The sequence below is a fragment of the Bemisia tabaci genome, chromosome 6 (genome assembly GCF_918797505.1).
Source record: "Bemisia tabaci chromosome 6, PGI_BMITA_v3".
NCBI lineage: Eukaryota > Metazoa > Arthropoda > Insecta > Hemiptera > Aleyrodidae > Bemisia > Bemisia tabaci.
The window spans coordinates 1,402,516-1,425,261 of record NC_092798.1 but is presented as its reverse complement, the minus strand read 5'-3'; the positions used below and the strand labels follow the sequence as shown (position 1 = coordinate 1,425,261).

General features: G+C 37.4%; 2 protein-coding genes across 2 annotated transcripts; one reads left to right on the top strand and one right to left on the bottom strand.

Annotated features, from left to right (window-relative positions):
- The first annotated feature begins 2,877 nt into the window (after positions 1-2,877).
- Rbsn-5 (Rabenosyn-5) lies at positions 2,878-16,377 on the top strand. Its single transcript, XM_019046722.2, has 12 exons — positions 2,878-3,113; positions 4,183-4,350; positions 5,272-5,409; positions 6,209-6,349; positions 7,672-7,833; positions 8,643-8,725; positions 10,146-10,285; positions 11,738-11,824; positions 11,965-12,135; positions 12,924-13,029; positions 14,152-14,264; positions 14,659-16,377. Exons 2-12 carry the CDS (start codon positions 4,212-4,214, stop codon positions 14,798-14,800), a joined length of 1,422 nt encoding a protein of 473 aa, XP_018902267.2. The 5' UTR covers positions 2,878-3,113; positions 4,183-4,211; the 3' UTR covers positions 14,801-16,377.
- A 567-nt stretch (positions 16,378-16,944) lies between these two features.
- Positions 16,945-22,727, bottom strand: LOC109033882 (protein YIPF6). The gene is made up of 7 exons (XM_019046724.2): positions 22,375-22,727; positions 21,503-21,625; positions 20,623-20,701; positions 19,520-19,562; positions 18,400-18,531; positions 17,644-17,804; positions 16,945-17,207 (listed from the first exon to the last, which is right to left on the bottom strand). The coding sequence occupies exons 1-7, from the start codon at positions 22,405-22,407 to the stop codon at positions 17,089-17,091; spliced, it is 690 nt and encodes a 229-aa protein (XP_018902269.1). The 5' UTR covers positions 22,408-22,727; the 3' UTR covers positions 16,945-17,088.
- Between the last annotated feature and the right edge of the window lie 19 nt (positions 22,728-22,746).

The following is a 22,746-nucleotide window of genomic DNA, read 5'->3' as shown; positions in this document are numbered from 1 at the left end:
CAGAAAATAGCAGGGATTCTCGCTTATGTGTGCGAGTGAGACAGAAAATCGCCCAGGTAGGATGCCTATAAGTGCGAGAGAGACAGCAAATAGCCAGGCGGGACTTGGGTGGTTTTTCCGTCAAAGCAGCATTGCGTTACCCCGCGACCCTCCGAGAGTGGTTGCACCCTCGGTTGCCCCGTGCGAGGGCACCCAGTGCGAGAGAGACAGAAAATCGCCCAGGTAGCAAACGTATGAGTGGGAGAGAGATAGAAAATCGCCTTGCACGACGCGATTGTGTGCGAGAGAGACAGAAAATAGCCAGGCGGCTCGCTAAAGTGTGCGAGAGAGACAGAAAATCGCCGGGGTAGGAAGCGTATAAGTGCGAGAGAGACAGAAAATAGCAGGAATTCTCGCTTATGTGTGCGAGTGAGACAGAAAATCGCCCAGGTAGGAAGCCTGTAAGTGCGAGAGAGACAGCAAATAGCCAGGCGGGACTTGGGTGGTTTTTCCGTCAAAGCAGCATCGCGTTACCCCGCGACCCTCCGAGAGTGGTTGCACCCTCGGTTTCCCCGTTCAAGGGCACTCAGTGCGAGAGAGACAGAAAATCGCCCAGGTAGCAAGCGTATGAGTGCGAGAGAGATATGGTAAACTGCTCCATCAAGTTGACTCATTGCATCAAAGAGTGCGCTTGCTCTTCACCTATCTTGTTTTTGGTTGATGCTACTCGGTTAAGTGGGCTCATTGAACTATACAGAATGCGTTAGTGCAAATTAGAAACTTGTTGATTATGAAGGTCACCATCTCAGATGACTCAATTAAAGTATTTTGTTAGTATTCTGCCCCGTCAATTTTTGACGCTTTACCAACATTGAGTCACCAAAGAAAGCAATCAGATATACGCTGATTAGGGAAGGTATGTTGATAAATTTTCAAGAATTCATATTCAACCCACCTTGTGTGCCTGATAAGCGTGTAATATTATGCTCGTGGATCGTACCTCTTTTCCCGTCCCTGGCTCGGGCGACGGTAAAGTCGCCGCAAAACTATATGACTTCGAGCAATTAATTATTCTTGACTCTGCTTGGTTTTAATGATAATTAAAGGGCATTTATTACAACAAGTCAGAAACTCGAACGATGTTAAATTTTTCACTGATTTAAAAAAAACGGATCAAAACGAACTAAAATATTCATCAAAACCAAAAATTATTTCATTCTTAAAGTAAAGTATACCTCATATCGTAATTTTTGAGGGGAAAAATAAAACTAACACTGATAGGGGGTAAAAATAGGGTCGCGAAACGGTCCTAAACGACCGTTTTCGAGCACTTTTGTTCGCATTTCTTCCTCGTGACAAATGTCAGTTGCCGTTGAGGGTCGATTCCCATGCTCCTCATCTTTGACGAACTCCTGACCAGTTTTGAATCGTTTAACTCATTCAAAACAGTGGGAACATCTCATAAAATGATCATGGTAAACTTTACTTAGCGTATACCAAAAGTTTTGGTACAAGGTATACCGAGTTTAAAACAAAATTTAATGTTGAAACTTTGTTCCATCAGTGATCGCATGATGAAAATCGCAAAACGCACCTGACTTACTCGTATTCAAGAATAAACACTGATCAAAAGAAACAAAATCTGTGAACGTAGCGGTCTGAAGTATATTTCCAGCTATCAGAGAAGCTCAAGAAAACGTAATTTGGACGCATTGTGGGCTAGTTATGACCAAAATCCGGTTTCTAATCTAACAGACCTCGTAAGAGTTGGTTGGGACAACTATGTCGACCTCCGAATAGGTAAAATTGCGTTCCCGCAAACTGAAGGAGAATCTCTTTCCGGCTGAATCAGACTTGCATGCATCAGGAGTAGAAAAAAATGGATGGGGCGGACCCCTTGAATTTTCTCGTATACATATACATACAAATGCACGCAGAGAGGGCGACATGATTATCCGTTTATACTTTGGTATTCAAGTAAATATTCACGAATCAAGATGGTGGATCCTCTTTCTCACTCTAAAAGTGCACTTTCTCACTCTAAAAGTACATGCACTTAATTGGCACGAAGGGCCATCTCTAAAACTAAATGATCTTTTAAAGTACAAGCGCATGCGACTCGCCCTTAGAGCTTCGCGATTGAGCACAGGGGAAAATTTCATGAGCCGCCGTCCGCGGCGCACTATGGTCCAAAACTCGAGAATAGAAAAAAAAAGTCGGATAATGACTGAAAGATCACGAGAGTTTCGTTACTCGTGTTTTTTTGAGTCGCTAATTTCGAATTTGAGGTCAATTTGCCAAGATTTTAACAGCCTGACCTATGAATAGTGTGCAAGTTTATGGCACGCTGCAGCGCTGCCGCGCTGCGTGGCGTTCTAGCAGCTCGAAACTCGCATCGACGCCTACAAACCTAAGGGGATACTTCAAGCATTGCGCAATGCGTGAAGTAGCCCGTTAGGTTTGTAGGCGTCAGTGCATGTTTCGCGCTGGCCACGCGCCGTGGCTCTCCCGGCGCGGTGGGCGGGTGGTGAACGATTTCTTGTGGGGAGAACTCCCTGGCAGAGAAACTATAGTATACCTATCGTGTAATTTTTATTTTTTTTTAAATTTATTTTTCCTTTAATTTGTTTTTGTAATTTTCGATTTTTTAAATAACACACTGGTCGTGTAAAGTAATTAGTGAACTCTCAACGCTAGATGAAGTATAATAATGAAAGGTGGGTCGTGCGCCATGCGCGCTGCGGACGGCACAGGGCGGCTCATGAAATTCTCCCCTTGCGAGGTACACACACAAGTTTGAATGTCCCGCCATGCGCCATCCTTGCTCTTCTTCATGACGTAGGTCTGTGACGCACGTGATGTCACTTCAAACTTTTTATCAATTCTTGACCGTCCTGTTATCACAGTAAATAAAAGTAGTACACTCAATGTTTACTTACACACAGTGATCAGTGATTGAAATGACTAATTCATCGTTTTTTGATGCCAGTATTCTTATTAATTGTTTCAAAACTCATGAAAGTAATCAGCAATGGCTAGACGTTCAATATCAAAAGACAATTTGTGTATTGTTGTTCACTAATTCTGCGGATCCCACAAATTTACTCTAGGCCCTGATACTTCATGTTGCGGAGGTAATTAAGATTTGAGTCTTTGCATTTAAGATTACAAGTATTTTATTAAACAAACAATATAGATGAATTTGTCAATGAACCTGAGCTCTAATTTCTGCATCAATGTAATCAAAATTATCTGTCACCGCATCTGTATATAGGTTCAAATACAGCCAGGCATAGACGACAAAACAAATTATTTCTAATCTCCTATTGAGGGCATGCTCATTGGCAGATGTCGCACCTCTTGTTATATGTAGTTGCTTACTCTGCGTATAATATCTCTCAGTGTATGCGCATACATTTAGACTCTAGTATAGTTTCCTTTGAACTGAACATTTTTTTGCTCTTATGAAAAAATGGGCGCTGAGGACAAATTTTGTTACACCCATGCTTCTTAAACCATCAAGTGTGATGACAGAAATACAAAGAATATGTTTTTACAGTTAACTGTAGAGCCAGCCTCTTTCATTCTTAGCATTGGTGAACAGCCAAAGAGTAGATGAGGAGAAAATTCTACAAGATTTGTTCACTCAGGGTGATTCATCCATACGAACCATACCGATGGTCGTTAAATTGCTTTAAAAATTCTAAAAACAATGGATGAATTTTGATTAGTACCAGTTATTTTTTTACTGTTAACATTTTTGAGGATTGGTTTTTTCTTCTCATAGAAATTAAGTATAATCAAATTTTCACTGAATGAACAACGGAATTCCAGTTTTGAACCTAGTTATTTCTAAATTTTACTGTTCAACAGTATTTAAGTTGAGTGAGTGATACTCACGGGTGCCCAAAGCATTTTTTCTCGTGTTGAATTGTACGAAAAGAAGAAGAAAATACCATTGAAGTATACTAAAATTGACCAAAATGATCATGCTGGAAGTTTAGTAAAAGGCGGAAAGTATAAGCTTACTGGAAAGCTTCCTGAACATTACCTGTAACTTGGGATTTGCTATTCTTCATTGTCTGAACGTCATTCCTATAATAAGAATAATTACCTTTGCATGCATCTTAAATTAATTTTATTGCTCAGATGATTAAATTATGTTAAGTCACTTAATTAAATTGTTATACTATCGAATTTCAGTCTATCTAGCAGCATTCAAATTTATCAAAATGGCTGAGGATGACTCTCCTGTCCTTTTTGGATTCATTTGTCCTAACTGTAAAACTGACCTCGGGAATGCCACTGAGCTACTTAAACATTATGAAGAAGAGCATTCAGAGGAACAGGATATTTTGAAATCACTAAAAGGTCAGTATTTTACTTTTAATCTCAATTTCATCAACCTTTCTTCGTCAAGGAAAATTGTGATCGTAAATAATGAAAAAATCCACTATCATCAAATCCCTGCGTTTCCTAAGATACTTTTAAAAGCCTGGCAAATATATCAAAAGAGTGCAAAACCTTGTAGAGGTGTCATCAGCCTAGTTGACGGTTGTTTACTTTCGGTTTGCTGGCGTTTTCGCATCACTACTATCCACATGAAAACATCTGACGCTCGCAGAAGCAAGAACCTAAGCTTAGATAGCTGTTTAATGCTTTCAAACCTTGTAACACTTTAATTTTTAGCCGCACAGAAATCACAGCCACTGATAAGTAGTTTCTTTATGATACGATCATGAGACGGATGTTTTCAAGGTGGATAGTAGCAAACGCTGCTTTGTGCAGAGGCCCAAATTTTGTCGTTGAAGCTTGCAAACCGAAAGTAAACAACCGTCAACTTAGCTGACAACACCTCTACCTCCGTTTGTGATGTTGCAGACTTCTTGTCCTGCTTTATTTTTTCTTTGATAAACTAGTCAATGTAATTTCTTGAAAACTTGGTTGAGTTTTTTTCTCTGTCAGCAGAATATTAATTATGAATTTCAAGCTGTAAAATTGGCTTGCTTCTCTTCAAAAAAGTAGCACAGGAGCAAAAATTTGAAACATTGTTATGGGATTACGTGGCATTGCACGTTGGCTCTCAATACACAGCCAAATTCTATTATGATAGGTATCAATATCGGCAAAATATATTTACTCATCATTTTCTAAAAATGGTCAAGAACGAGTCAATCTCCCCATCTTAAGTAGTTTCAAACGGCAAAAAAATTGAATTCTCAGTTGTTGAACATCATCTCTCCATTTTTTATATTTTCAACTCACTGATTGTATTTTTCTTTACTGTCGCAGACATATTTGGGAAAGCCAAGAAAAGGATTCTGAAACAAGATGAAAATAATGTGGCAAGCCCTGGTGCCTCAAGTTCGAGCAAGGTGCAACCAGTCTCCAGTATAATAACCAGTGAAGCTGTTAATCCACAAACTATAGGTATGGCAATCAAAGACTCCACACATTATTCTTTTTTAAATTCTTGCACATTGGACATAAATTAAGCACCAAAGCAACAACTAGCTAACTACTCACTGAATGGTGTACAGGGCCTAACATTTTGTTCATTATGGTAAATGATTTTTTTTTTAAATGAAAATGCTCCACACAGCAATGAAAAATCGTCCTACCTCTCAGGAGAGAAAAAATTTCCGCACAACTGTAGTCAAGGTTTTGTGCTAAAATTTTAGGTAGCATTTAGCAAAAGCAAACCAAGTGAAAGTTTTGAGCTCATCTATAAGCATTTCTTATCACGTTCAAAATTGAAAGCTGACAAAAAGTATCTGGCTTGTGAATATTTAACTGTAAGTTTTGATTTTTAAATTAAGTCCCATGGAGGAACGAAACTTTCAGCATATGTATCTCCTTTCCAAACCTTTGTCGTTTTAGTCTTTTGTTGGTAAATACTTCCCTTATGCTTGGCTGATATAGGCAGAATCTCTGTGCCACTATCGTTATTTATAGGGATTTATGAATTTATTTTTAGAGGAGCAGCGGGACTGACTACGTGCTTATGAATTGATTGCTTCATATTAAAACATCTCAATTCGAAAGTTTTATGTGATTCTATACAGTAAAAAATCTGAAAGTTTAATTTTTTTAACTCACCTTAAAGAAAATTCTTCAAATAAAAAAGTAGTCTGATCAAGTGCTGTAAAGCCTTTTAAACAAAACTGAGATTCGTACTAGAAACCGTTGATGCTTAACTCAATTTCCTTTTCATTGGTTTCTTTTTCAGGATCTTTTAAGTGTCACACAGATGCTTTCAAGCGCATTCGCAATGACAGGATTGAACGCTTCTCTGCCGAAACAAACAAACTTATAATTCGATTAGATAAATTACTGATGGGTATGCCACATGATCCAGTCAAGAAAAAAGGTAAAGTTTTGCAGCCACTGCTAAGATGGACAGATTTTTGTAGAATTTCTTAGTAAAACATTGATTGCCAAAAGTGGTTGTCCTATCCTGTTTCTTGCTGAATTTCAGAAATTCCCTCGATGAAGATGTAACATTGGAACAATGAACTAAAGCTTTCCAGCTTATTTTTCTAGACACTAGAAAGTGTTTTTCTGTGAAAAATCAATGTTTAATTTTTTGACTCAACTTCATCATTTCAAAACCTGCTTCCATACATCGAAGTTCCTTTTTTCATGGACAGTTTCAAGTATGAAATAGTCAAAATTTTTCTCATTTGGTACCTAACAGATTTGAATGTTGAAACAAGGAGACACGCATCAATGGCTAAAATCGAAGAATGCGTAACTCAGATTGCCATATCGTAAGTCTCTGCTCTGCTCCATTATTTTCTGAAGGAAAACTGACCACCAGCTCCTATCAAAATTCTCAAAGAATTTGCCTCTTAAAAATTCTGAATTCTAGTTTTCCACCAGTGTTCATCCGAATTTGTTGTTCCCCAAACAAAGTAGTGAAAATACAAGCAGGATCGTTGTTCCTGCGAAAAATAGTTTTCCGTAACCCAGCATACACCGCAGTGCACAGCTCCGGTGGCTACAGAAAAGTGGTCCGGACCCACGCTCTTAATCGAAGACTTACCTATCACCTATATAGAGACTGACTAATTTTATCAGATAAGATGTGGAGTCCTTGTCTCCAGGTAATTGCAAGGCGACGCATCCTGCAATGAGGAGAGGATAAGGAAAACACGAGTGCCGAAGACAGGTGCGATACTATTGAGGAGAAAGGCTTTCTTTACGAGAAAAGTCTATGCCCGAACTATTTCCTGTGGTCCTTTGAGTGATGTATAGCAGGTTATGGAAAACTATTTTTCACAGGAACAACGATCCCGCTTGTACATCACATCATTGCATGAATTCCTTTCATAATCAATGTCAATTCCTTTCGTAATCAATGTCTTTACTTGGAAACTGTTGAACTTTTTTCTTTTTTTCAATTTCCCAGATGTTTGACATACTTTAGATGTAATTCAGCAATATTTTCAGCCAATTGCATTTAAGAAAGTAGATTTTGAAATCATAGAATGTTTTTTTGTCCCTAACATTCCCTCATCCACGTAGCCCTTGCATTCTGTGCTCAGATCAGCTAGAAACTCTTCATGCAGGTTTCAGGTCCTATAAGTAGGCTTTAGTCTCATTTAAATTTGCATGAAATCGACCGTTAAAACAATTATAATTTTTTGAAGTTTATTTGTCATGTATTTATTCATTATGTTGTTATTTCAGCCCATGAGCAAGCCGTGGTTCCTTGGTTAGATGGTGCGAATGTCTCCAGGTGTCCAGAGTGCACGCGGAGTTTTCACTTGGCACGGCGGCAGCACCATTGTCGCCTGTGTGGTGCTATCATGTGTCATGACTGCAGTCATTTCCTCAATCTACAAACAGCAAGTGAGGTTTGAAAAAAAGTTAAAATATCTATAAGTGGTGAGCTAAGACCCAAATCAAGTGAAGGCCAAGTCCCGTACATTAGTCTGAGCACAGGCCTTGTTAATCATCACTGCTCACCATTGCGGATCATCAGAGGTGCAGAAAATCCTTGGCCCTCCTACTTTTAAAATCCCTCATTTCCTTTGGTTTCTCAAAGTGGTGACTTTCAAAGGAATGCTTCCTCATATTTTAAGTTATCTGCAGTAATGCAAATGATGCGCGATTTTTTAGATTGCCGCAAACTGACCTAGTTCTCTTTTTTACATAGCTCACTGATCATGCTATTGAGAAGTTTGTGTACTCTTGTCGAGGATTTTTGCCGTTTCTGTATGAAAATCGACAGTTCACAGATCTTGGGAAAAATTTTCAATCAAAATTTAGGCATTGCAGCAAAAAGAAAAAAAAAACGAAAGATTGAAGTAAATCATACAGAATGTGTACTACCAAAGACTATGCGTTTTGAAGAGCAATAATTTAATTAATATTGGAGGTCAAAACTTGTCGTTTGCCAGACTTTTTTTTTCAAGGTACGCTACAAGATTCGACCGTAAAAACATGAGGTGTTAATTGCTCCACTTTTAGTCACTTTAGTAAGCATATTAACTCCTCCTCTCTTATTTTGCTACCCATTTGTACCGGTTGCAATGTTGTTTTGAGCATTCGAGGTCCTGCTATTATTTACTAAAAGTTCTGAGCAGAGTCTTAGGTGTGTTATTTGGATTCCTCACATAAACCATTAACAAGTCTGTATTTTTCCCTCTTTTGTTTAGAAGAAATTCTAATGGGTCCTAAGGAGCAAGAGCTGTCCCCGCCGTCTGAACAAGAGTTGCGACTATGTATCCATTGCTACAGGGTGAGTTTGTGTCTTCTCCTTCTCGCTCCTCGAAAGATGCAATTTGCATGACTTATTAGAAATGGACCAGCCGTTTGACAGGTGGTTTCTATGAGAATCAACTATTCTGAGAAGTACAAGTATTGAGAAATTATTGCAACCTATATGCTTCTGAATTCTTTTCCATCCTCAGTTCTACGAGGGGCGTTCAATAAGTAAGTATCCCCCCTCTCTAAAATCCATAAGAATGGACCAATTTTAAAAAACTTGGGCTCAACATCTTCCTTAGGATATTTTGAGTTCAACAAAACAAACCGCAACAAAATCGGACCATGTGCGGCCGAACGCGAGCCGTTTGAACGCGCCGAGGTGCTCGACGCTCCCGCCGAATCTGCAAGGATTTGAAGTCCGCTACAGGAGAAGAGCTTCTCTGCCAAAGCCTCGGTCGTTCATCACTGACGAAAAATCAAAGAAATTTTTGTAGAATAAGGGGCTTACCTCACTTCTCCACATAACCAGCTCGATCCAAGCAAGTCTGATACTGAGACTAAGACTAAGAGAACAGCTTTTGGATGCCTCGTGCGTGGAAGTCTTTCAGCTGACCGCGGATGAAAGAGTGGACGGCTTGTTTGACCTCTTCCACTGATTCAAAATTAACTCCTCCGAGTTCAGATTTCAGATACGGAAATAAATGGCAAACCAGACCACCATTTATTCCCGTTCCTGAAATCTGAACTCGGAGGAGTTAATTTTGAATCAGTGGAAGAGGTCAAACAAGCCGTCCACTCTTTCATCCGCAGTCAGCTGAAAGACTTCCACGCACGAGGCATCCAAAAGCTGTTCTCTTAGTCTTAGTCTCAGTATCAGACTTGCTTGGATCGAGCTGGTTATGTGGAGAAGTGAGGTAAGCCCCTTATTCTACACAAATTTATTTGATTTTTCGTCAGTGATGAACGACCGAGGCTTTGGCAGAGAAGCTCTTCTCCTGTAGCGGACTTCAAATCCTTGCAGATTTGGCGGGAGCGTCGAGCACCTCGGCGCGTTCAAACGGCTCGCGTTCGGCCGCACATGGTCCGATTTTGTTGCGGTTTGTTTTGTTGAACTCAAAATATCCTAAGGAAGATGTTGAGCCCAAGTTTTTTAAAATTGGTCCATTCTTATGGATTTTAGAGAGGGGGGGATACTTACTTATTGAACGCCCCTCGTATCATAATTTTCAGCTTAGATAATAGTTATAGTCATAGAAAACTTAGTTGCTGACTCAGACTTTTTCCCAAACTTGCTAGATATAATCTACAGGTTACCTGAAATAATTGACTTTAAAGTCAGAAAATACTTCATTTAGAGAGAGAAATAAAATCAATGGTTTTTTTTCTTCTCCTAGCTCAGCAGCTTTTCCTCTACAAGGAATGTAATGTGTTTATTGTTTCTTCTTTTGTAGTTACTCGAAAATCGGAAATTGATGACGGACACAAGGAATTGTAAACCTTTGCTTGCAGAATATTATGAAATCCTCAGTGAATTCCACAAAGAAGCAAACAAACTAACTCAACAGTTCCTGAAAATGAGTGAATCTTTGAAGTAAGTGAAACCTGGCCTGTCTTCCTAATTTCATATATACATATACTAATAAGTATTATTCTGTGTGACTTTGCTCCATTGCGAATGAGTACATCACAGTTCAATAAATCCCTCAAAATGCCATAAAAAACTACACAAGTAAAAGGTTAAATGCCAAATATATAGGGTTCAGTTGCCTATCCCTGCCCCCCCTCCGTCGTTGACATCTCTAAAAGAATTAAGTACTTTTGGAGCTTTTAACGTAAGATAGATTTTAAATCGAATATTCAACTGAAAAATTGAGCTCTGGCATTCAACTTTTCAAAAGGATTACTGTAATATGAGCCTTACTAAAAAAAACTTATAATTATCTCATCGTCAATTCTTTCAACTGTGTCATCTAATTCCTTCATTCCCCGGTGGCTTTCAATATCTCTGCAATATTTAACCCTACAAGGTCTGTCCAGAAAGTATCCGACCTTGTTGATTATCTTGCCATCAACGGTTGATATGAGGTTGGGGCTTGGGATTATTTTTGCAGGGACTCATAACTGCATGAATATGCTCCCAAATGCTCTAGTATGAATAAAAAGAGCTACCGAGAAACTTTATGTAGCTCAAGGGGCCAAGGGGAGCGTTTTCATGATGGACGACACCTTCATGATCGAAGAAGACAGTCAACATTGTCTTCACATTGCTGCAACTCTTCCGCACTTTCTACGGGCGAGGTCTCCCAGGTGCGATCCAAACTGACGATTGCACTTTTGTCTCAGGGTCGTACCCATAGAACCAAGACGCGTCCCCTGTGATTATCTTCTTCACAAACTCTTCCCACCCCACTCTCCTTAACTCCTTTTTTTTAGGAAAAACGAAAGCTGACGATCACAGCAGAATAGCACGCACTAATCAGCAAATTACCAACGACTGATTCAACGAGTGATAATCCAGATGTGCACCTGCACTTAGGAGAGTCCCTGCAAAAATAATCCCAAGCCCCAGCCTCTTATCAACCGTTGATGGCGAGATAATCAACAAGGTTGGATACTTTCCGGACAGACCTTGTAGTATCAAATACATTTACAACCAATCGACACAGAATAGTCATTTCTGCCAAACAATTTTAAGACCCCACTGCACAGTGACGACAGGCAGTTAAAATGCAATGAATTTTGTATGGGATCATTTTTGTCTGAGTTTTTCCTGCATTATACGGGCTGCAGTCAAGCAGGGAAGTGGATTTCACAAACATGCGTAATGACTGACCTATGTGGATTGGGCTTGATTCAATTTACAAAAAAGACCTAAGTTACTGTTAGAGTTAACCACTCTGTACAATCAGTATTCCAAATTTTTTGTTTACTAATGAGAATTTGCTCTTTCTCTAATATATAAAAATTTTTGTGTAAGTTTATCTCATAGTTACAATCCTTATCAATCAGTTTGTCATAGTTTATTTCATAATTTCTGTTTCAGTGCAGGGGAAACGATGTACAAACTAAGCGATGCTCAAACGCTCAGGTTGCAAATCGGAAAATTAGCCGAGAACATAGATACAACCAGGTATTGATTCCCAATTTGATACTCATTTTATATTTTTTATACTATCTCATAGACATGGTGCTTAATTATGCAGGTTTAAAAGGATGCTATTGTATTCAATTCTTCCCATTTTAATTTCGAAATGTTCTTTCTCTTTTTAGTCGGAAAATAGAAAGCTTTGGCAGAAAGAATGGTGCAAATATCTCTGAGCTTCAACTTCGCTTACAAAGTGCAATTCGTGTAGCAACCAAGTCATACCTGTGCACGGAACTGTTGCAACTTCCATCTTTACCCACGGAAGAACAACTCCTCGGATTACAGGAAAAACGAAGGTTAATCATTCCCTAGTTTTCCGAGTGTACATATGTTTAATTTCTACTCAAAATTGAACAATATCTGATAAAGCAAAGTATCACTTTATTTATAAAAAGAAAATTGAATTTCTAGATGAAGTCTCAAAAGATATCTTGAATTTTAAATGTTAATTTTCCAATTATGGTTCTCTGAAAAGTGCTGTTTTCATTTTCAAATTAAAATGGTACAATAACGGCCTGTAAAGACCAGCAACTTATTAATTTATTATGTCAACGAATTGTCGCATCAGGCACACCTTTTTTTTGCACTGCGCCCTCAATGACATAAAGTGCCTCCGAAGTTATCGTTAATTTAAGATACTTCGATGAACGCATAAACTTTTCCAAAAATAGCAACGAATTAGAATACCAAATTTCTTCAAGCAATTTTGTTTTTAAAATAAATCTTGTGTTACATTTTTACATCCAGACCTTCCACTGAAAACAGATAAAGATTAAACAAGCTCTGGACTAATTGAAGTAACTTAACTGAACATTCCTTAAAATACCATGCAATTTTCGGAGTCTTCTGACTGTTGAGAAAGGAGGCAAAAGACTCAGAAATGTCTCTGGTGGTGTCGGTGCTCTAAAAAAGTGAGTTTTGTTTATTAATTCGAGTACTTATTTACTCAGTGTCAACAGCTCACAGTTAATAAACCCATCAGTTACATCAATGCAGGTAAAAAAGTTCAAAATGTAGAGAATTAATTATCTTAAAAAATTTATTGCTTAACAAAATTTAATAATATTTAATGTTTATTCAACAGATGTGAAATCGAACAACGGATACAGGAAGAGAAGCAATCTCAGATTTCTCAGAGGACGCCTAATATCAGAACATCAGTCTCTCATCTTCAAACCTCCAAGAATGAGGTAATCATCATGAATTTTCTTTTAAGTGATGACAGCCAAATTTTCCGCAACATTCTTCTTTCTTTCAGGCATTCTTTAAATAGATTTTAACTAGACAGGCCTTTAATTTACGCACTACTTTGAAGATTTAAAGCTTTCAACAAATTCTGGTCGCGAATTTGCGGTTAAAGATTCAATTTTCAGCTCAAATTAAATATGTACAATGTTTGCAATGCAGTGATTCTCATGCTCTTTTGAAATCAAAATTAAAGATCAGCCTAACAATGACATTGGGCTTATATCAGCCTAACAATGACATTGGGCTTAAAGGCAAGGAAAGGATGGAAAAATAGTGGGTTATTGGGAGAATCAATATTTTCACTTCAGGTTGTAAGGTACACATACTCTTAAAACCTATCAACTTTTCTGCGTCAAACTAGAGATTCAACAATATATCATAGGCTTTGGGGAATCTTTCATGAAAAAACTCCTGGTGCCCAAGTCTCATGTGCTTTCTAAAGAAATCTTTTTGGGCAGTAAGTATTCATGGTCGTTTCATAAACAGCTTTTTTCCTGAGGAGTCCTTAAGTGGTTTACAGTGCGAATAAAGAGGTTTTAAGGAAGCCTTGATCACATTATCATAAAATAAACAACTTTTGCGAACCTAAAATGAAATCCAGTGTTATGACTCTGAAAATGGATCCTTACAAGGAATGACAATGACTTGCAGCCACAAAAAATACAGAATACAAAAGAAAATATTCTATCATGTCTTGAAAAATTTAAGTCGGGTATGCACCTACCTTAAAGATGTTCAAAATCTCAGAAGATTCTTTTTTGTATATTGTAATTTTTGTAGTGACAAATGATTGTAATCTCATCCAATTTCAAAGACTTTTTGCTGAATTTTATTGAAAATTTGCAAAACTTGTCTATTTAATCATGATTAGTCCAAGGCTTCCCTACTGGTTACATTGTAAACCATGTGGGGCTTCTCAAGGAAAGGAGCAGTTTAAGAAGCGACTATGATTAAAACCCCAAAACACTGATTCATGATTTCTCTCTTGTTAGGGATTTTATATTCTTTATTACTGATCGTTACGATTTTCAATGATTATCTGTTACGTTTGTAATTCTTTGTAGGGTGGTGCTACGTTGGAGGAGGGTTGGAAGCCTGAAAATGCACAAATGTACACTTCAGAAGATCCAATGATCCAGCAAATGAACATTTTAAGAGGCTACATCAAGCAAGCAAGGTAAGGCGTATGCTTTTTACATTGAAGCTTCAAAGCAACCACCAACTTGGAAAAATTTGAAACGCCCTCCAAAGCTTTCCAGTTGTATAAATTCCCCATTTTTCAACATTAATGGAAACAACTCAACTATATATAACTTAAAATTTCGATTGAATATTCTGCTAACAGGGAAGAAAAATTATGAAAGTTCTCAAGAAATTACGTTCACCAGTTTCCAAAGAAAAAATAAAGTACATCGCTTACAGAGTTGTGTGGTTTTGCACTTTGGCCATCGACATATCTTTCTGATCCAGGCATGTCCTTTTCTAAACCCTTTAATGCACGTAAACTTATTTTGCATTAACAGGCAAATCATGGTATACTAACTATTCGCTACAATTTGATAATTTTACAGAGCTGCTCACATGTACGACGAGGTAGCGAGTCTAGAGAAAAACCTTCAAGAACTCATGGAAGAATACTACAAACAAGAATATCAGAAGGAAGATACTTTCGTACAGGAAAATCAACTAGAGCACGCTGAACATTTTTCTTGAGCCTCTCTCGTCACAATGTCCTTTTTAGTTTTTACCAAATGAGTCTTTGCTCCGAGTCCTGCAAATCTACTTATACGCTTAAATGTCTTAGGTGATGTTAGTTAGATTGTGTTATTGCTATGGGCTATGCTATGCTCGTCATTTAAGCATGTCCATCTATATCTTCTAGCGTACTGCTCTTTGAGCAAGTCTTTTTTTTTATTTTTGTTGCGATATCATCTCCACTGGTGCCTTGCATCAATACTACTGTTCCACTGAGGAGAACATAATGTGTAAAATTGGCATTTTGAGAAAATGGACTTACAGAGCTGTGTCTAAATGGGAAATTTATTTAAATACAATTTCTTTTTCTTTGTTTAAAAAGAAAGAATAGTCAGTATTCAATCATACCGAAGACTTTAAGAAACCACTTGGGTGATTAAAAATCGACAATTTTTTTCTTTCATTATGTAAGCACGGCATTCATTTTTTTCATGTTGTGTAAGACAGCTATAGATGACATCCTCTGTTTGCTTGCAGGGTTATGTAGTAGAATACCAAACGAAATAATTTGAACGTTAAAAATTGGCAGAAAGAGTGTCAAACTTAGAACAGCAGCACATATGTATTGATCTCTTGTAGGGTAATGTGGATTTACCGGTTTTTACTAATTCTTGCATTAGTTTACTCTACTTAAACTTCTTTTTGTAGCAATAATATTAATACATAGGAAAATGTATGCTCCTGAAGAATGGAGCCTTCAAGTTAAAGGTGATTCCCTGAAACTGAAAGTCTGATTGAGGTAAGCAGACACACCAAAATAACCTTTCTGATCTGTCGCATAGAATAAGTATTGTGAGTAAAAAGTAGTGAATATTTTGAAAATTTAGTAGGTACCTAGTACCAAAAATTTAGTCGAAGAATTTAATTTCCCAACCAAAAAGCATTAAAAGAGGTCATCAAGGTATATTTTTCATTTCAAGTTCTCAATTTATGTACATAATACTTGTTTTTTTTGTACATAATAACATTATTTGAAAGAGTGCTTTAATTTATCAAGCTTTCTTATTGAAGCTATCATAGAGTACATAGAGTCGTAATGTAAGTGGGAGAGCTGGCGCCATGTTCTGCTTGATGAATTCCGAGCCCGGTGTGCGCCGAGTTCGGGTCGCTTTTTCGATACATTTTCGATCCAAAATGGCGGTGTGGAATACGTGGTAATTCCTATCTCCTTTGTTGTTGTTGTTGTTGTTGTTGTTGTCATCGGATGGCCGGTTACCCGTGTATCGCAAACAATCGATTACGTATCGAAAAAGTGACCCGGCGTCACACAGGAGTCTCGGAATTCGGGACATGGAAAATGCTTAAAAGTGGCGCCAGCTCTCCCACTTACATTACAACTCTATGTACTCTATGGAAGCTATAGATCTGAATATGTGAAATGCACCGAAGAATTTATAAGCAGTAGGTTGGTCTGATTTGGCAGTCATTCCTGTATCATTCCTTGCTTCTCATTAATTGAATTTTGTTTATTTTATATTCTTGTTAATGTTCTTGTTATCGAAAAAAAAAAATAAAAAATAAAATCATCAAAAGTATTCATACTTTGCTTTTCATTTTTGATAGCAAATTTTTTTTTAATCAGGGCTTGATAAGGAGACTGACTCCTTGCTTTCATCATATTTTCTGTAGAACAAGTCCAGAAAATTAAAAATCCATTGAATTTTGAAGACTGCATTTTTGACTGGAATCAACCTAACTACAGCCGAATCTGCCATCCGTCTAGGGGTGTTCAAACGAATTCTTACCGGAACACTATCGACATCGTCTCTTATTGAAACTGGCGGCAGTACCGACAGTGGCCATGATATCGACAACAGCCGGCCTTATCGGAGTTTTGAGAGCTCGCACTCAATACATTGTTGCCCCGTGTGTTGGTTTATCAGATTGCCTGGCGCGGCGGCGCGTAAAATAGATGTACAATTGGCAACAGCTTATTTTCGCCAGCTCCGAAAACTCTGATCGCTATCGGTAAGAGCGCTCTTATCGTAACTTTTTCTTAACGGAACTGTTTCGGTGGCTTACCGACAACCGATTGAACAGCCCTACATCCGTCCAAATAAAAGTTTAAAAAAAGTTTGAGGGAAATGAGAAGGAGATTAGAATTGGATTTTATGCACATGTATACTGTTATCACAAATCAAACAAGTTTTAAAAAAATAATAAAACAATGAAAACAACATTAAAGTCTTTTGCAAACGTAAAATCGAGAGCATGAGAAAATCACACAAGAACGCAAGACAATGGAATTAATGAACATTGGACGCTAAAACTAGCCAGGCTATGACAAAATAAAACAAAAATATTGGGTAAACTGCCAGAGCTTTCTTTCCGTCTGGCTGACTGTTGCCAAGAAACAAGAGCGATGCTGAAACATAACAAAACAAAAGGAAAGTGTTGAGATGATGAAAATGTTCCGATAATGTTTGATTTCAAGCTTAAGGTGCAAAATATATCTCACCATCCATGTATTACGGCAAATCTTGGACTGCAAGAAAATGTCAAAATCATTGAGTTACGATTTGAAATGCAACTTTACGATAAAAATCGCTTTTCTGAACAAGTTGTCTTAATGCACTAAGGTTTCTTCCCCCATGAACGATTAAAGATGTAAAAAACATACATACAACCCGCTAGCAAACAACATTTTTGAGAGAGGCCTCAATAATGAACTATGATAAAAGGAAACTGAATATCACTGGCTTAGACTTGGAGTTTCACTTGAGATACCCGCTATATCAACAGAAAAGATTGAAGACACCATATTTAAATTTTTTAACTTAATTAATTTTTTAATTACTTACCATACGTTGCCCATAAAAATCCTGACATTGATATGCATAAACTTGTGAAGAAAAGGAATGTTGAAGGAGAGAATAGGAATACAAGGCATCTACAGGCTATGAGCGCGATTGCTAAAGGCAATAAACAGTATCCTAGAATGCAAACGCTCTGCAGAAATGATCTGAAAAATAATAGATAAAATTTTATAAATAATATAAATCTATCGATGCTTTAGATTTTAATAACAAAACAAAAACTAGGTCCTGACCAAGCGATTACGAATCAGAGGGGATTTATTTGATTCGTCAGAACCAATGGAGGGGAAAAAAATTTAAAGATGAAGTCTTTGTTCATAAATAAACTTTTGCGGTCAGGAATATAAACTTTTTGATACATTGCAACTATACTGATTTATTAGTAGGAACATTTATTTTCCAACTGTCGGAAACAGTCAAATCCTTTTGAAATTAAGTCTATTTGTGCTTGATAAAAAACTTCATTACTTAAAAGAAAATACAGTGAAATGGGGGGGGGGGGGGGATGACAAATGCCTTTTGATATTTTAAAGGCACTTGGATTTGCTCAAAACAAATATGAGTCAGGCCAAATTTTAACTACTCAGGGTTGTTTTAATTTTAATGAGTTTTTCCCCTGTTTTGTTTCAGTTATTGTCTGTGTGTTTTAGTTCTAGTTTATGTGTATACAAACATGGCTGACTCTATGAAACTAATGACATGGTTCCTACTGGAAAATCTGATTAATAATTATTAACTTACATATTGCCTCCTAGAAGTTTAGAATTTATTGTAACGATAGCAGCACCTATCCAAACAATAACAAAAACTTCAGCGAATTCCGGACCGCCATCATTTTCATTGTTGGCCTTGTCTTGGGACCCTTGCAGCATCCTGCAACATTTGACAGCAATGAATGTGAAATACATCCAATTCAATCAAAATGAAAAAAACTGAACTTTTGAGAATGATGAACTTCAGGAATAGCAGTATTTTCCTCACTGTACCTGTCACTGCTTATTTCTGGATTACTTGAGATAACTCTCAAAATGACTGCTCTTGCAGACTTTACTTCCACCTCTTTTTATAATACACATGCTGAGTTTCTCAATGTAAAAGTCTCATGGTAATCGTTTGAACAAATGTATGGAACATACAAATTCCTGATCATTTGAATATTTCCAATGCTTTTTCAGTACTTCTGAAACTTCCTTAAAGGACCTCTCAGATAACCCCCATTTAAATCGTCCAAAATCCCAGAGCAACAGAATCAAGTAAACAAAAAATCTCTCCGTGGACCAGCATCATATTGACATTACTGTTACACCTGCGCTGACTAATAAGCAATCTTGGCTCAAAGCAGCACTCTTCTCGGTCTGTACCTTGAAAACAGCGTTGGGGGGGGGGGGGGGGGGCAAGGGTGGTGGACAATTCTGAAAAACAATACGTCAAATATTCAACTATGGGGAATTTCCAAATCTTTGTGTGCAAGGCCCTTCCTGAACTTTTCCTATCATTCTCAATTTCTGCTGCTATTGTGAGGAATAGAGGAACTTATGTGAAAATTGCCTTTTTTCAAGAACATTGTGAATATTTTTCTTTGATATTCATTGAGAATTTCATTCGCAGTTTTGGACATCGCATTTAAAAATTTTCGAGCAAAATATTTGTGACTATTCTAAAAAAAATAAGTATTATGTTGGAGAAATTTGACAAAATTTTAAAGTTCAAATAGCATTTTTCCTTGACATGCTGGGGACTTTGCTTGGCTGTTCTTTCAGAGCTCTCCCACTCAGCAAGACGTTATAGCACTTATTGAGCAAGATAAGCCTACTATATTTGGGAAGACAGGCTAAAATTACTTGAGAAGGAGGTAACTTACAGAGCCATGAAAGTGCACAGCAATAGAGGTCCCCACAAATCCCCTGAAATGAAAAAAGTAGTCATCAATTATAGCAAGTGAAACGGGTAAAACAGACCGACAAGGGTATTAATGTACAACAATTGAATGAAACTTCAATTACCTACATGTTCACCCACCATCACCTTACATAAATTGCCATTTTTTCAACATGCAGAATGAAATTCAGCTGACTCAGGATATAAGTTTTTAAAATCCAATGATAGACAAGATTATCATTTTTTTAAACCTGCACGCTTCATAGCAATGCCAAATCGATAGCAAAACACATATCCACGGTGTAAGTCGGCAATCTCATAACTCGTTTACGGTGTCTAAAAATCTCCGCCTCTATGTTATTTCTTTAAAGGAGAACAAATTGACATCATTCCTTGAAGTTTTTGCAGAATTTTCTTCACACAGAGAAGAAAAATCACCGCAGTTTTAAAGAATTGCCGTTGAGTAGTTTTCCGTTTAAAAAATGAAGTATAACAGGAAGTCTGCGACGTCGCAAACCGAGTTATGTGATTGCCGACTTAAACCATCAATATGTATCTCAATTTGAAATACAAATTTCTCATCACATTTGATTTTTGCTGAGGAAAACTGATGAACATTATCACTTTAAACTATTACTGAATCTTCCTCATTAGGGTGAGTTGAATTTCAATTTTTTCTTAGAATCATCGGCAGCTAGCTGAAATATTATTTTAGGGTAAAACTGATGGAGATTCTTCAAAATTGCAGAAATTTGATTTAAGTTTCTGAGATTTCCAGTTGAGAATTACAATTTAACAGTCCCCTGATTTCAGCATGTTTTAGATAATTATTAGCACATAATTAATCATGGACAGAATATTTCCATAAAGGCTAGTGAAAATACTTATTTCAGGGAAAACAAAAACAAAAATAAAATAAATTCGGAACATCAAGAGATTTAAACTCTTTGCTGTAATTTGGATGAGCTTTTATAATTTTTATCCTATGATAAAATTCCAACTAGCTGCAGCCGATTCTGAAGAGAAATGTTTCAAATCATTGAGAAGTATCTTTAATCTAGGTCAAGATCAAATAAATTGTCTTACATTCTTTCAATAAGGTTGTCTTCTCCTTTGGTTGCAACACATGTTTGAATTTGATACCAACAGCTTTGAGATCTCGCATCTGAAATTTTTTTTAAAACATTCAATTAATCAAAATTCCACAAGCATATCTGAAGATTGTTGCATTCATCTAAAAAGATGCTTATACCTACAAAATCTTCTCCAAAGATTGTTTACAATGGCTGTGATTCTTTCATCAGATTTTTAAAGAGATTGAATGACAAAAAAATCCTGCCTCTGGAATTTTTGGAAGTTACTTAAGTAAATGAAAATGCTTTCCTTGACAAAATCAAACAAGAGATCTTACAAAAAAATGTGAACTGAGTAGGTGCTAAGCATTTACTCAAGGGCTTTTTTTTTATCGCGGATCAGGGTGGATCGGAGTGGAACGCTCTGGATCGGAATCCTGAGCGATCCGGACCGATCCAAGTGTTCCAAGTGATAAAAAAATCCGAACTTGGAATTTGGTTCGATTTGTTATTGTTTTGATTCTTTGGGGACGGCAACTTCCTCGCATTAGGTTAGGATCACAGTGGATCAGAGCTCGCCCCACCTCGGAAGAGCGATCCAGCGTTCCACCCTGATCCACCTGGAACGCTTGGATCACGCTGAGGAACGGAATAAAAAAATACCGATGTTCACCGCGATCCACCGCGATCCACTGCGATCCGCATAAAAAAAAAGCCCTTCAAGGTAGAAGAGAAGGAAACTTTAAAGTACTTAGGTGCATCGCTCAGTTTTTTCAAATGAAAAAAAACCCCTGGCTTTCAAACTTCTTGGAGGAATTCAAACCTGACTACCTAACAAATCCTAGAAGTCTGCATTCTTCTCAAATCTTTCCGTGTAAGAGAGAAAAACTTACAATTGTAGTGCTGATAGGTTCATCCAGGGTGTTGAATTCTGGCTCTCCATTTTTTTGACTCTGCTGCGCATTGGGCAGATCCATGGACCCTTGAACTGGCCCATCGTAGTTAGTAGGGTAGATCTGTAATGAAATAAAGACATTTTTTAAGTATCCCAAGAACCTGGACCTATTTTGACAAGCAAAATGCATGGTACACACCAGCTTTATAATGCTTCCCCATAGCAGTGCATCTCTATGTATTTCAACACCTTCCACTCTCAAGAACTGAGAAATGTTTATTCCACGTGTAAAAAGCAGCCGAGAAACAAACGAGAATGCCAAAATCACAATTACAGAATTTTAACCTGATGATTCAAACTTCCTTACTTTCTTCGTGAAAACGAACAATTTCAAATCTTGACATTTTTTAATATAATTGCCTGGTTTCAGAAACTGCCTTTTTACCTCTAATTCATTCTCAATTTCTAGGAGATACTTACTTACGCCTTGTTAGGTTTCGAGAGAACTAACATTTTACATGAGAGATGGAGGTATAAAGAAGCGAAAAAGCAAGTCCTTATAAATTTCCTTGAACTTTAAGAGGGAAAATCTGACAATATTCAGTAAGAAACTGAGCGGGTGAATGTACAGCTCAGTTAAACGTACCGACGGAGACGCCTTGGCAGAAGCCGTATCGATAACACTACATTCAGTTTCTGACCAAAGAACATTAACAAGCAGAGAAGTATTTCCTTAAGGGCTGAGATATATGAGAACTAAGGGTTGAGAGAATCCTAATTCATGACCTCAATGCATGAGCGGTACGACTGCGAGCCTTGGCTCGTCTTATTGGGAAAAATTAACCTATAACATGTTTAAAAATGACTTACATCAAGTCTAGCTTCTCTTACTTCTGTCGTCATCGTGTAAATTTTTTAAAGGACTCATGGGTAAGCAAAAAGGATCATTATGATATGCACAGCTTTTTTTGGAGAGTCGTAATACCAGTAACGAGCGACTAAAAATATGTGTGCTACATGGATGTAAGTAAAAAATGCACGAAAAAACAACTAAGCTCTGGACAGATATGCACAACAACACGAATGAAGAGTAATAATAGGTCTTGTTGGGATTTCAATTTCAATAAAATAAGTAATTCCCTTAATTATTGCGACTGCGATAGGAGTGATAAGAGAACCCGAGAACGTCAAAACAAACCACACCACAACACATCAAAGATTAAGGTACGTTCACACACTACA

Bases quoted from the DNA above. Each gene is read 5' to 3' on its own strand.
- Rbsn-5 (XM_019046722.2), top strand. From the start codon at position 4,212: ATGGCTGAGGATGACTCTCCTGTCCTTTTTGGATTCATTTGTCCTAAC. The intron at 10,286-11,737 runs GTAAGTGAAACC...TTTCTGTTTCAG, and splicing joins AAAATGAGTGAATCTTTGAA to TGCAGGGGAAACGATGTACA. The intron at 13,030-14,151 runs GTAATCATCATG...AATTCTTTGTAG, and splicing joins TTCAAACCTCCAAGAATGAG to GGTGGTGCTACGTTGGAGGA.
- LOC109033882 (XM_019046724.2), bottom strand. From the start codon at position 22,407: ATGACGACAGAAGTAAGAGAAGCTAGACTTGAT. The intron at 21,626-22,374 runs GTAAGTCATTTT...ATTTCATTACAG, and splicing joins TAAGAGAAGCTAGACTTGAT to ATCTACCCTACTAACTACGA. The intron at 17,805-18,399 runs GTAAGTTAATAA...ATTATTTTTCAG, and splicing joins AAACTTCTAGGAGGCAATAT to ATCATTTCTGCAGAGCGTTT.